At 60.3% G+C, this 13,153-nt stretch overlaps 1 protein-coding gene across 1 annotated transcript; it reads right to left on the bottom strand.

Annotated features, from left to right (window-relative positions):
- Nucleotides 1-5,135: 5,135 nt before the first annotated feature.
- CILP2 (cartilage intermediate layer protein 2) lies at nt 5,136-12,867 on the bottom strand. The gene is made up of 8 exons (XM_019641845.1): nt 12,804-12,867; nt 11,760-11,858; nt 10,698-11,021; nt 9,987-10,142; nt 8,787-9,065; nt 8,350-8,458; nt 8,000-8,157; nt 5,136-7,794 (listed from the first exon to the last, which is right to left on the bottom strand). Exons 1-8 carry the CDS (start codon nt 12,865-12,867, stop codon nt 5,477-5,479), a joined length of 3,507 nt encoding a protein of 1,168 aa, XP_019497390.1. The 3' UTR covers nt 5,136-5,476.
- Nucleotides 12,868-13,153: the final 286 nt, after the last annotated feature.

Below are 13,153 nucleotides of genomic sequence, written 5' to 3'. Positions count from 1 at the left end.
GTTGCAGAACCTCCCCAAGCAAGTTACTTCCCTCTCTTAGCCCTGGTTTTCTCAGCTGAAAATGGGGCTGATAATGAAACCTGCCTTAAGGGGTTGTTGACAGGCTCCAACCAAGTGCATAGCAGGTGCTTCATAAACCTGAGGTCTCTTCTATCTCTCCTGGCTGCTTCTGGCTCTGCTTCACTGGCTCTGCCTCATCTGACTGAAAGTTCCTGAGGGCAGAGGCTGTGTCCTCAGGGGGAGGTAGTGAATTGGGGTTTGTCTGATTATGTCCCTTCCCTACTCAAAATTGTCACAGACAAAAGGTAAACTCTAACACCAGCATTCAAGACCTTTGGACATCTGATCTTGGTTTGACAAACTCCTATTCACCCTTCAAAGTCCATATCAAATGCCCTCTCATGCAGAAAGCCTTCCCTGGGCCCTCCTCTGGGTTTTCCCCAGCCCCTGGCTCTCCTGCCGGTTCAACCCTGACCCCATAGGCTGGGGTATCTGTGCCTGGCTCTGTCTTGCTTTTCAGAATGGGGTTCTGGGAGGGCCAGTCCAGAGCTGAGCCTGTGCATGATCAAGCATATCTGTACCCACAGGTCTGCATGGAGACATCACATGGGAGCACATGCATGCACATGTGTGTGTGCATGTGTGTGTGTGTGTTCCTCCCTGTGCTGGGCCCCAGGATGGGCAGCCAGACCATCCGAGAGCGTGGTGTGTTTAGGAGAGTGGGCTGAGATGGGGCTCCTTTATGAGGGAAGAACTGGGGGTGTGAGCAGCTGGCCTCAGCTTCCACCATTAAAGCTCAAGCTCCATCTGGGGCAAGGCGGGGTTGGGGCCCAGGGAAGAGCTGAATCCTGAGTGGGAGCTCCACCCCACCCCCGCCTTGGTGGAGGCCCCGCAGGCAGCCTTCGAGGACATACCTGAGGTTTGGCAGCACCCGCTGGCCGGCCCCCAGGGCTGATTCAGCAGGAAGGGATTCAGGACTTCCCAGGAAAAACTTGAGGGCCCCCCAACCCCAGGCCCACACCCTCCCCAGGGACCTAAGAAGGTGGGAGGTACACGTGCGCCTGGCTAGGATCCGATATTCTTGGAGGGACTGAATTGTAGGGGCCTAGAATTGGCCCTGACTAGGGCAGTCTGAAAGTCTGGTGGTCAGAGGGTCCTCAAGTGTGGGGAGGAGGCAGGGTAACTGTGGGTGTGTTGATGCTCTGTGCTGCTGAGTGACCCCACGGCATGGGCCTGCATGTCAGGGTGCGTCCGCCTGTGTGGCTGTGAAGGTTGGGACAGCGTCTAGCATGTCCCGTGTGTCTAGCACATCAGGCAAGTCCAGCCATGTGTTCTTGGGCAGGGTGACTGCACCCAGGGTTGCAACTGACGGTGGCATTGTAGCCAAATATGTGACAAGAAAGTGGCTCCGGTGGTGTGGGAGGGAGCGTCTGGGGAGGACAGGGACAGGGTGTGACAAGGACTGTGTGACTTTGGAATGATGAAAAGGGCAGCACGTGGCTCCATGTGCCACATACACTGTGCTGCACGGTGGCTGTGACCCTGGGTAGGGCAGTGTATGCTCCCTCCCACCCCCACCCCTAAATGTCTGTGTCTGTTGTTCCTTCATCCTTAAGCTCCCTCCCTCCCGCCTGCCCAGACCCCCACCCCAGGACCTGTGAGGGGTCAGGACAGTCACACGGACTGCTCTTTCTCTGCTGCCCCCCTGCCTCTGTTTCCACCATTAAAGCCCAAGCATTCCCCCCGACCTGACTGTAGCCAGGTCTCCCCGCCAGGCTGGCTCCAATCTTTGGGGTCTGAGACTGGATCATACCCAACTCCGAGGGCTGATGAGAGAGACAGACGGGGCTGGGGAAGTGGTGGGTGGCCGAGCCAGGTCCACGAGGCACCAATGGAGGAGCCAACGATGTTCAGCCAGGACAGGAAGCGGCAGTAGGGGAAGGGGCGCTGGGCTGCAGGGTTTGGACCCTGCAAGGGCTGCCATGTGGGAGAGGGCAGACCCCAGTTCCATAAAATAAACACTTTGCAACAAGCTGAACACCACACCAACTCCAGGGGAGTCTTTGTTATGGAAAATTGTGTAAGCTTCCCCTGCTCTGGCACCTTCTGTGGCTCCCCATCACCCACCACAGACAACTCAGGCTCCTCACTCAGCATTCAAAGCCCTGTTCACCTCCCTGTGTGTCTCCCTTCTGCTGCTAAGGTTTCTCCATGCATGCCTAAGGTTTCCCTCCTCCAGCCTTCACATACACCTTCCCAGCTACCTGGAATGCCCTTCCTGCCTTTCCACCTGGCAAACTCCATCAAGACCCAGAGCCCATGTCCCCTTCTCTGGGAAACATTGTCCTTCCCCCAGCCCACGGTGTCCCTATTTGCTGTGACCCTGGGCATGTCCCTTCAGCTGTAAAATGGGGATGTGTGTGAAAGTCACTCTCCCTAAAAGCCCATTTTGAGCCCCAATATAATAAATACACATTGCATGCCCTTAAAGTGAGATAGGCCTTGGAGCAGGGAGGGTTTGCATCCAGTCAGTGCTAAATGTGTGTTCGTTTTTTATCTTCCTCTTCTTGGATCCTGAGGTTTTAAGACTCTCTTGTTTTAAGGATTGTTCCAAGATTTTTCTCCCACTCACAGTGCTAGGAATTTTAAGAACCCCTGGTTCTAAAATTATAAAAGTTTAAAATGCTGTGGGCGGGACCAAGGGCCTCCTTGTGCCCTGAGTTGACCCCAGGGTGGCGGGAGCTGGGGTCTCTGGCGGGGCCTCATCTGCCCCCCTCTGCCCCCAGGCTGATGGGTGTGGTCTGGCAGCTCCAGCCATGGGGAAGGCAATGGATTTACCAGGAGGACGATGGCCAACTTTCCAGGAGGGATGGGGAAGGACTCCTGGCTCGGCTGCTAGAATGGGGTCACAAGGCAGAATCAAGAGGCACAGTTCAGGTTGATGGCTTCTTTCTCTTAGAGCCTCAGTTTCCTCATCTGGAAATTGGGGCCAGGAGCTGCCCTCTTGAAGAGTTGTCAGCAAGGAAGGGGAGGATTTGGGGCTACCGTCCCTGCCCGATGCCAAGTATGTTCTTGGGCTGTGCCCTTCTCCTGGAACGCCCTCCCTGGTCCACTTCCCTCTGGGAGCCCCTGCTTGCTCATGGCCCAGCCATGCCAGCCGGGAAGGGAGCTTCAGGACGACGCCCACCCACCCTTGCCCCACCCCAGGGAAGGGGAGCCAGCTGTCTGCCCCAAACCCATCTGCCCTAGGCCTGGCAGTGGCCACAGCCCCAACACTTCCTCAATGAAAGGTATTTGGCCATGGAGCCTAACACCTCATTACCCTCGGCCTGAAAGCCAGCTTCTCCTGTCGGCTGCAAGGGGATGCCCCCAACTCCTGCTGCTCCCCAGGACCCCAGCAGGCAGCCCTGACCAGGGCTCTGGGCCAGGCAGGCTTAAAGTTGGGTCGACTTGGGTGGGGGGCGTGCCCCTCTAAGCCTCCTTGTCAGCTGGGTGTGTAGACACGGTAAGGTCTGAAAAAATTCACATGCCTTCTGGCTCCCGAGGGGCCTCAAAGCATCTCCCCTCTCTTGTCCATCACAGCCTATCACGAAGAGGCTGGGGCGCCAGCAATTGGAGCCTCCAAACCTTAAATCCAGCAGAGCCCTGGGGCCCACCCTCAAAAACTGGGGCAGATGCCCTTGGGTTTGCCATCTTCTCCCTGACACTCCAGGGCCCCCAAGTCCACCCCCTCATCAGGGGAAGGTGTTCCCATGAAGGGAATGGCCTAAACAAAGGCATGAGGGCGGAGAGGTTAGGAGCTGTCAGATGGAGAAGAGCTGGCAGCGCTGACCATACAGCTGTGTTGGGGTCTGTATGTGAGCCTATCTTCCCAAGACTGGACCTTCTCCAAGTCCCTCATCTTGGCATAGAACTCACACCTCTAAATGCTGACAGGCTGATGGTGGGGTGGTTTAGAGGGGGTCAGGGTGGGCACGTGGTTGAGTGGACAGGTGGGTGATAGAAGGGCAAGTGGGTGGGTGAGTATGCAGAGGCCCAAGCATGCCCTGGGTTAAGGGAACACCCTGCACCCCTACTCCCTGCCATCACCACTTCCCCAGGGTAATCAACCAGGCACAATACCTCCCGTCCCAGGTCCCCAGCAATGCCACTTTGATGTCTTCCAGGGGTCAATGTCTCCAGGCCAAGGGAGTCTCACATGTATGTTCAGGGGACTGCTGGGCCACCAAGGGAACTCCCTTCCTTCTGGGATTCACTCCAGGACCCAGGCAGCCCTTTGCCTCTTCTTTTGGGGCCTGTTTCTCTGTCCAGAAAGTGGGGGTGTGGTCAGAACAGCGCCTGCCCCTTAGGGTGCCAGGAGGACTCACCTGGTCACATGCACAGAGCATGAGCAAGTGATGGTTCCACCGCCTCCAGACTGAGGGTCCCAGCAAAGGCAGAGAGCCCAAGACCATGGCCTTGGACAACCCAGTCAACACTTGGCCAAGGCGTGGCCAGTTGTCAGCTGGGTGGGGCCTAGGGTGAGGCTGCTGTGGCCCCAGCTGAAGAAGTTCATGGTGGCCTCAATTCCTGCCACCTGGGGCATACACCCTTGCCAGAGCCCCTCCCTGTCTACTGCAGCCCTCAGGCACACGGCCAGGCAGGAGGCACTGCCATAGCCAGGGCAGCAATGTTCAGCGGTCACTCACCAATTGGCTCTGCACACACGTGTCACAGACACACTTTTCCTTGCCTCAGCTGGGACCCGCCCACCCGCCTGCAAGAGGCACATCCAGGGCCTTGTGGGGGCCCCTGAGCTGCTTGCACATGAGTGTCCTTGTATGTTTGGGGCCTGTTTCTGCCAAGGTGTGTCAGGGTCAGCAGTTGCAGCCTCCATTGTTCACTTCCCAAGACTGACACCATGAGTTGGAAATGAAGCATCTTTAATTGATTCCCTGCCCCAACCCCCTAGGGGTTTCCAAGCACCAAATGTGAGAATTGTGCTGCTCAGCCTCAGAGCCAAGAAGCCCCTTCTCCAAACCTTCACTTGGTCTGGACCCCCCCATCCCCCACTCACCCCCATGACCAGCCCCACAGGCTTTGTTTCAATAAATAACCCCAAAAACAAGGCTTGGGGCAGAGGACCCAATAAAGCACCCAGTTTAGTGACACAGGGAGCTCCAGGCCGAAGGTCAGAAATCCCAAGGGGCATAATATTTAAAATCAGGGTCAAGATACAATTGAAATCAGAGCTGGCATGTGAGCTGGGAGCAATTCCTCTAGCCTCAAGAGTCTCCCAGGCTCCCACAATTAGGACGAACTTGAACACAGCAACAATTGCCTGCCTGGTATTTCCACCATCAGACTTGACTCTGAATTCTGAGCAGGGTGTGGGGTGGGGATGTCTTGAGAAGGAGGTGAGACTTCTTGGGGACAGAGGAGTCTGGAGCAAGGCAGAGGAATGAGGCTGGGGCCCAGGTCACTGCCAGGCCCTGCCCTAGCGTGTACGGAGGGGACCCGCAAGTGGGGCCTGTGCCCGGGTCACCTCGCTCATCTCCCTGCGGATGTCACCAAGTGCTGTCGCTGGGGATTCCAGCAGCCTCTGGAAGAGGCTGGGCCGGCCAGCAGGCGGCTCCCGGCACTGAAAGGTGACAGCTGTGCCAGCGTCGGCCTTCATCTCCCTCGAAAAGCCGTCAGAGGAGCCATCAAAGCAGCGGCCAATGGCAATCTCCTTGGCCAGTCTTGGGCTCTGGTCAGTGACCGTGTAGACACCGTAGTTGTGACCCAGAGGGTCCAGCGGGGCCAGCATGGCAAAGGCAGCTGGGTCATCGGCGGGAGCTGGTGGGGGGTGCCGGGCCAAATAATCCTGCAGGAGCCCATTGACTGCCACGCGGCGACAGCTGCCCTGGGGCATGATGGTCACCAATGTCCTGTCCACCTGTCGCTGATCAAAAAGCATCCCACTGCATTTGAACTCCACACAAGCGGCAGAAGTTCCAGGGCGTTGCGGGTCTCGGACACTGCGGGCATCCCGCAGTCCGTAGAGCTGGCCCTGGGTGCGCGGGTGGCTGCCCCCCACGTTGTGGGCACGGACCATGTACTCCTGCGGGCCTTGGATCTTTACCTTGAGGAAGCAGGCCCGAAACTCCTGAGGGTTGGGCCACCAGGCTAAGAGATCTCCTGTCCAGGAGGCCGGCGTGCCTTCGCGAAATGGGACCACGTTGTACTCATACTTGTCAGCCTCCACCCGCGCGAAGCGAAAGTGGCTGGAGGTCACTGGGGCCTCCTGGCACTCCCGCAGGCTGCGCCACGGGTACACGGGGCCATTGGCCTCGGTGGTGTCACCAGGCCTAGGTTTAGCGAGGTTGATACGGAAGCCATTGCGTTTGAGGGCAGGGTCTTCGTGGTCTGTGCGGCGGTATCGCAGCTTGTCCAGGTAGGGCTGGGCCACGCCCACCGTGCCGGGAAGCGGGCGTGGCCGGGAGGGGGCGGGCTCCAGCTCCTCCCCGCCCAGAGTGGCAGTGACCAGGGCTGTGTAGGCGTCAGGCCTGTCAGCGTCGCAGAAGGCAGGGAGGCAGGCTCCATTGGGGCCGGTGACCGCGCTGTCGAAGCGGCCCCAGGCGCGGGGGTTGGCCGAGAAACCAGGGGCAGGCTCCAGGTTAACCAGCGTGACCACCACGCCCTCTACCTGCTCGCTGGGGGCGAACTTGTCGTTGGCGTAGGCACGCACCTTCACAAAGCAGCGGCGGCGCTCAGGCACGTCCAGGTTGAACAGCCGCCGTTCGCGAAACTCCACGTTGCCCACCAGGAAGACGCGCTCCTCCCGGCGGACCCGCGGGGCCGCCGACCCCTCACGCTGGAAGCCGCTCTCCTCCTCCCACAAGCCCGTATCGGGATTCAGCGACCATAGCTTGAGGGCCTCTACGTGGCCCGCCATGTGGATCTGGCTGGCGGCCACGCGCACTGCCACAGGTCCGGCCTGTAGCTGCTCTGCTGAGCCGGCGGCTCGGAGGTCCACCGCGAACATGCCATAGGTGCGCAGCGGGGCCAGCTCTCCATCACTGTCCACAAAGCGCAGGTCACTGGGGGCGGCAGCTGCTGAAGTGAGATCTCGGGGGTCCACGAAGGTCACCCGGGCCTCCACAGCCCCCGCATAGGGCTCTCCATCGGCTCTGCGGAAGGCTCCAGGTGGGAGGACCAGCTCGCCCAAGGGGGGTTCGTCTTCCAACTCCCCAAGGGGAAGCGTGTTGATCTGGCTGGCATCTAAGATGACGGGGGCTCTCTTCCGCATGGCCTTGACCTCATGGTACACACCAGCACCTCGAGGGTCAAAAGGCAGGACCCTGACAGTGTCCATGAACTCGCCGCTGGGGTCCACGAAAGTCATCACCAGCCGCTGGGTAGAGGGCAGCACCTCAATGGTGAAGTCACCCTGGTAGGAGGTGAATCCAATGGGCTCCTGGCCCAGCAGGATCTGGGCAAAGCGCAGGGGCTCCCCTGAATCAACAGCCACCACACGTCCCCGGACCAGGCCCCTAGGGGGCAGACATTTCTGGCAGCCACACTCGGCCACCACCTTGACTGGGAGGACATAGCTGGAGCAGCGGATCTCCCTGCTCTCCAGGCGGCGCACAGAGCAGCAGCGGGAGCCTGAGTCCCCACACCTGGGGCTTGAGCCTACAGGGCTGGGGCAGAGCGTGTCAGGACAGAGGCCCACATCCAGGTAGGCAGGGCCACTGCCCAGCTGACTGCAGTCATCTGGGAGTTTGATCAGGTGCTCATGAGGTTGGGGGTCGCAGGCTGGCCGTCCCGGGGCTGGGGAGCAAGAAATCAGCCAGTTCAGGGTAAGGGGGAGGACTCCATCTGAGGCCAAGGGTGGGGGCCTGGACTGGGGTCAGGGGCTCAGTGGGGGCCTGGGATCGTAATCAGCAAGGTCAGAGATCAGTCTGACATTGGGGTTCCATTTTGGATTGAGTTAGGACTTGCTCAGGGTGTGTGTGGGGGGGGGTAGGATGCTCACCAAGCACGGTGAGCTGGGCGGTACCCGAGCGCACAGCGCCCGCGTCATTCCATGCTTTGCAGTGGTAGGTGCCTGCCTGGTCTAGACGCAGCCCCCGAAGCTCCAGGTGGGCCCCATACCTGTGCTCTCGTCTGTCCAGCAGGGTCCCGTTGTGGAACCTGGGTGGCATGTGGGTAACACTATGGGGGCCCTCGGCACAGGAGCAGGACTGTACCCACCCCACCCTGCCCACAGCCCAGGGAGGGTGCGGAGCAGCTCCCTTGGGGTCTCTGAGGCACCACATATCACAGGAAATTCAATCCAACCCCAAAGCTGGCACGAGGCCCTTGAGCATGAGTTGGGGCACCCACCAGGAGTATTTCTTGGGCATAGGGATGCCTGAGGCTTTGCAGCAGAAGGTCACATTCTGGCCCGCCTCTCGCACTCGGGACTCAGGGTGCTTCACCACATAGGGTTTCTCTGGGGGCAAAGGCAGCAAAAGTCAGGGCACTGCCCCATCCCGGTTTCTCCCAATGACCCTGCCCAAGAGCAGGACCCATCCTCTCATTTCCAGGGACACCCTATTCCCCCAACTCAAGTTCACCCCACATCTACTCAAGACGATGCCCTATCTTAATTTTCCCTCCACAATTCCACCTCTTACCTTCCGCCTTCAATGACTGTGTACATCTCATTTCTGTTCCAGGGACTGCGCTGTCACATCACCCCAATTCCAGATGCTTGGTGTCACCCAGAACTTCCTCCCTAGTTCCTTGCCCCCTCACTCCCTTTGCCACAAGGCACTTACCCAACTTATCAAGAACAATAGTGACCACAGCAGATATGGAGCCGTTGGCCTGGGACTGCGCCACACCGACAGAGAAGCCATCCATTTGGGCACTGACATTGGCCCGGCTGCCGGCACAGACTCCAGGCATCCCGAAGGTTCCATGGGCATCACTGGTGACCACACTGCCAGGCCAGTCTCTCAGGGAGACCCTGGCCCCTGGCAGCGGTCGGCCAGATGAGGTGACCACTGAGCCCAGGAGGATGTGGTTGGGGCATCCGCACATTTTGGGGCTGCACCCTGGAGGACAGGGGAGCACAGGAACCTATTCAGCAAAGGTGCCTCAGCATGGCCTTGCTTGGAGCAGCCCCTTGTGTGAAGGGAAACATGGGGCCCAGTGGTCAGGGCTGGGCAGGGGGCGGACATGCAGTCCAGGGAGGTGAGGAAGATGCCCTGGAGGAGGGGACAGGAAAGGAGACTTTCACGGGACCAAGAGGCTCCTTTCAGCCTAAGAGAAATGTCCAGGCTGGGGCTGGGGGCCCAGCAAGGGGCTGGGTCTTGGGCCCAGAACATCTCCTTCCCCTCCCAACCCCACGGTTTCTCCATAAAATGGAAAATTCCACTGGAAACTTCAGGACAGAGGCGCAGCTGGGAGGGCAGGGCCAGGCGGGGTAGGGTGGGGACCCCACCACCCCATTGGCCACGGTGCTCCCCCACCCTGCAGTGGGCTCTGCGGGCACAGTCTCCAGACCGTGTTTGTGGAGCCCAGGCTGGATTGGAATTTCCAGTTGCCTCCTGGCTGGCCTGGTGTCTGGCCCTGGGAGAGCCTGGGTATCGTGTCTGCCAGGGTGTAAGCGCGTGTCCGCGTGGGCGTAGGGGACCAGCAAAGGCTGCGAATGCCGCGTGTGTGCACCCCAAGTGTGTGAGCCCACTGCTGTGGATCTGAATCCACTGGGACATCTGCACACTCGGCTGTGCACATGGGGGAAGCTCCCCCTCAAATCTGCCCATGACTGGACACAACCCCCCGGGCGTCCACCAGTACAGATGTACGCAATCATCAATGCTTCACAAGAGGTGGGGCCCAAAAGGGAAGGAAGGGCCCATCTCCCCGTGAACCAAGTTCGGACCCTCCAGGCCCGCCTCTGCACCCAAGCTCCGCCTTTCACCCAGGCCCCTCCCTTCTAAGTTTGTCCCTCAACTGGCCACGCCCCCTCCTACCTGGACACTGAGGCCGCACACACTTCTGCGCCTCCAGGGGACGCCCGGGACATGTATTCCCAGCAGGGCTTGAGCAGCGGCGGCGGCGCAAGCGACGGCCCGGCCCGCAGCTCCCTGAACAGGAACCCCAGGGACCCCACGCGCTCCACGCGGCCTCTGTGGTGAGGGCGGGGGAGGGGGAGAGTTAGGCGTCTGCCCACCCTAGGGACTGCGCTTCCTGGTGACAGTGTGGGCCTGGAGGACGCCCCTGCCACGTGCATGCAAGGGCAGGTACTCCAAAGAGAAGTCCTGCCCACTGCTTCCACCAGTGTTTCCCCAGGCGAACCTGTCGAAGGTGCAGTTGCAGCCCCCAGCTAAACTCTCCTTGGTTAACCTGCTGTTCTATCTGTGTCCCTCATACATTTTAAGCTCAAAACACGTCCCACAGAACACAGCTGTTACCGATGAGCAAATAAGGGCAGCGAGAGGGAGAGGCACTCCTGCAAGGCCCCACCCCGCACCCTACCTGAGTCCCCAGCTATTCCCAAACCCTCCCTCCAAAGCTCCGCCCCTATCCTGTCCTGCCCACTGCTTGGGCCCTGCTCCCAAAGGACCCCGCCTCGACCTAGCCACGCCTACATCACCTATTCAGGCCCCACCTACCTAGGTCCCCGCCTCTTGCAGCCCCGCCTACCCCATGCAGGCCTTGTCCTCCCTGGGCCCCGCCCTCACCGAGTGGGCAGCGGAAGCGCACGTGGTAGTTGGAGCAGCGGCGGCCACGCGGCTGCTCGCGGTTGAGGCACCAGAAACCGCGCGTGGGGTTCAAGTGCACACGCTCGCCGACGGTGGACGGCAGGGCCCAGTCTGTGGTGCGCGCCTCTAGTGCCAGCGGCTGCGGGCACACGCGCGCAGGCCCGTAATAGAAGCGGATGGCCGCCAGGCTCTCGAAGTCGCCGTCGCCGCCCGGGTGGTCCACGTTGAACCAGGACGTCCACTCGCTGGCCTCTGCGGACACCGCAAGCGCTGGGACCCGGGCCGCAGCCTGTCGGGCCCCATCTGTGTGGTATGGGCCTTACATGCCATGCTGTCTAAGCCAGGCCCTTTCCTGCCACTCTAGTGCGCAGGGGCTAACCCAGCCCGCTTATGGCCCCGCCCAGATCCAGAACCCTCTAGGGCAGGAGCTGGGAAGGGGTCATTGGGAGGTTGATCTCCCTTTGACCAGCTGTAGTTCTGCTACCCAGTGCTTGAGCTGGGCATCAGTGCACGCTGAGATCTTGCCACCGTCTCACCTGCCCCCACCTTCAGAATTCAGAACCCCTGAGGTGTGAGAAACCCACCAGACACCAGCCCTAGCTGTGGCTTTCTACTGCCTAGCAGCTCTCTGCTAGCGCCAACTGGGGCCTTCCTCACTTCCCCGTGAACCCACCACAGGCTGGAAGGGGCTGGCCTCCCATATCAACCCCCCAGGAGTAGCTTACTCCATTTCAAATCCAAGAGCACGTCAAATAGAACTGTCCTGGCCTGGCAACTAGAGACCCAGGTTGCAGAATTGCTTTTCCTGTATGGTCCCGCCACCCCTCCGTTTTCTCCTTGAGGAACAGCATGGATTCTTACCTCCCTGCTCCTAAAACTTAGACCTCCTGGGGCACCACTTCCCCTGGGCTGTCATGTTCAGGGACCAGAACAGTACTGGGCTCTTCACCCAGCTTGTGTCCCCTCCTCGAGTGATCCCACCAGTCAGAGCTCACACAACAGTCCCCAGCAAAGCCAGGACTCAGACCCAAGCTGACTCACCTTCCCAGTCCTCCAGGGTTGGTGAGGGCTGGCCAGCGCCCAGCGATGGACCTTCAAGGCCCCACGCGGTCACTGTGGGCTCCTCAATGGGGGTGGTGCCTGTGGAAGGGGTGAGGGGTGCGGGAAAAGAAGGGGTGCTGAGGGGAACCCTGTGAGCTCCTTTTATGCAAGGTGCTGCCATGATCATCCCCATTTCACAGGGAAGAAAACTGAGACTCTTAGAAGCCAGAATCCCGCTCTGACTAACCCCAAGGACTGCAGCACCCCATCCTCCAGGAAACCTCCCCATGACCCACAGCCCCATCCCTTGCTCAGACCCAGCCCCAACTTCATGGGCCGCAGAAGTCTTTCCACCCTGCTCCCCAGACCCAGTTTTCCCCCTAGGTGTGTTCTGCCCTTAGGTTGCGCTGCATTCCCCTTTGTCCATTTGCCTGCTGAGGTCCCTCCCTCTGTCTACCTTCCATCCCTACACTTGGGGCCCACACTGCCAGTAGGAGGTGTTTGGAATTGAGCTTGGCTTCTCTGGCCTCGAGATAGTTGGGCTGGGCAATGTCCTCAGACAAGTCCCTTCCCTCTTGAAGCCTCAGTCTCCTCATCTGAGAAATGGTCTCAGTTCTCCACTCTCTCCACTCCACTGAGTGTTCCAGGGATGGGACTTTCTTTTCTGAGTGAGTGGTGTGTGTGGAAGAGGGGAGGAGTTAGGTGAGAGGGGCCAGTGTCCAGACGCCGGCGCTGAGACAGGTACTCCACGATCCCCAGGAATCCAGAAGAGCCTCAAGTTCATATCCAGATTCCAGATGCCCCTACCGTCTCTTCGAGGATGGAAGACAGTGGACGAGATCCCATCCCCGCCCCAGGCGGTCCCTGGGGCTCCATCTCCTCGGTGCTCCCTCACGCCCCCCACCCCGGTGCTAGCAAAAGGGACCCAGGCCTGGGGAAGCGAGTGGTCCCTTGGTTCTCCCTCCAGGCGCGGCTGTATGCCAGGCCCTCTGCCAGACATTCAGGCGCCTAGGGGGCTGGGCTGGGGGCCTGGGGGCGCCTCACCTCCGGCTCCCGCCAGGTGCGCGGCTGCGACGCAGAGGCAGAGCAGTGGCCGCAGTGACGCCATGCCTGGTCCGAGCGTCCGAAGGAGGGTCCGGGCTCCGCCGCGCGCTCGGGTCAGACTCCCGCGGGTCTGGTGGCCGCTGGGGCTGAGGGTGGGGGCGTGGCGCGACCGCAGGCCCCGCCTCGCCCAAGCCCCGCCCCGTCCAGGCCACGCTCCTCGGCCCTGGGTGACTTCGGTTGGGTGAGCAACCTCTCTGGGTCGCCGCCCCCCCCCTTGGTGCGTCTGCCTGTGCCTCCGCCCTTAGGCTGGCGTGCATCCCCAGTTGCCGGCTGGAAGTCCCTTCCTCCAC

Source organism: Hipposideros armiger, unplaced genomic scaffold, assembly GCF_001890085.2.
Source record: "Hipposideros armiger isolate ML-2016 unplaced genomic scaffold, ASM189008v1 scaffold_64, whole genome shotgun sequence".
In the NCBI taxonomy this organism is placed as follows: domain Eukaryota; kingdom Metazoa; phylum Chordata; class Mammalia; order Chiroptera; family Hipposideridae; genus Hipposideros; species Hipposideros armiger.
The sequence above is the reverse complement of the archived record's forward strand: the minus strand, read 5'-3'. Positions and strand labels throughout refer to the sequence as shown.

What these genes read in the sequence shown, in the direction of transcription:
- CILP2 (XM_019641845.1), bottom strand. Translation starts at nt 12,867, where the DNA reads ATGGCGTCACTGCGGCCACTGCTCTGCCTCTGCGTCGCAGCCGCGCAC. An exon ending in GCGCTTCCGCTGCCCACTCG is followed by an intron (nt 10,143 to 10,697) that starts GTGAGGGCGGGG and finishes CCCTCACCACAG; the next exon opens with AGGCCGCGTGGAGCGCGTGG. An exon ending in CGCCCAGCTCACCGTGCTTG is followed by an intron (nt 7,795 to 7,999) that starts GTGAGCATCCTA and finishes CTTGCTCCCCAG; the next exon opens with CCCCGGGACGGCCAGCCTGC.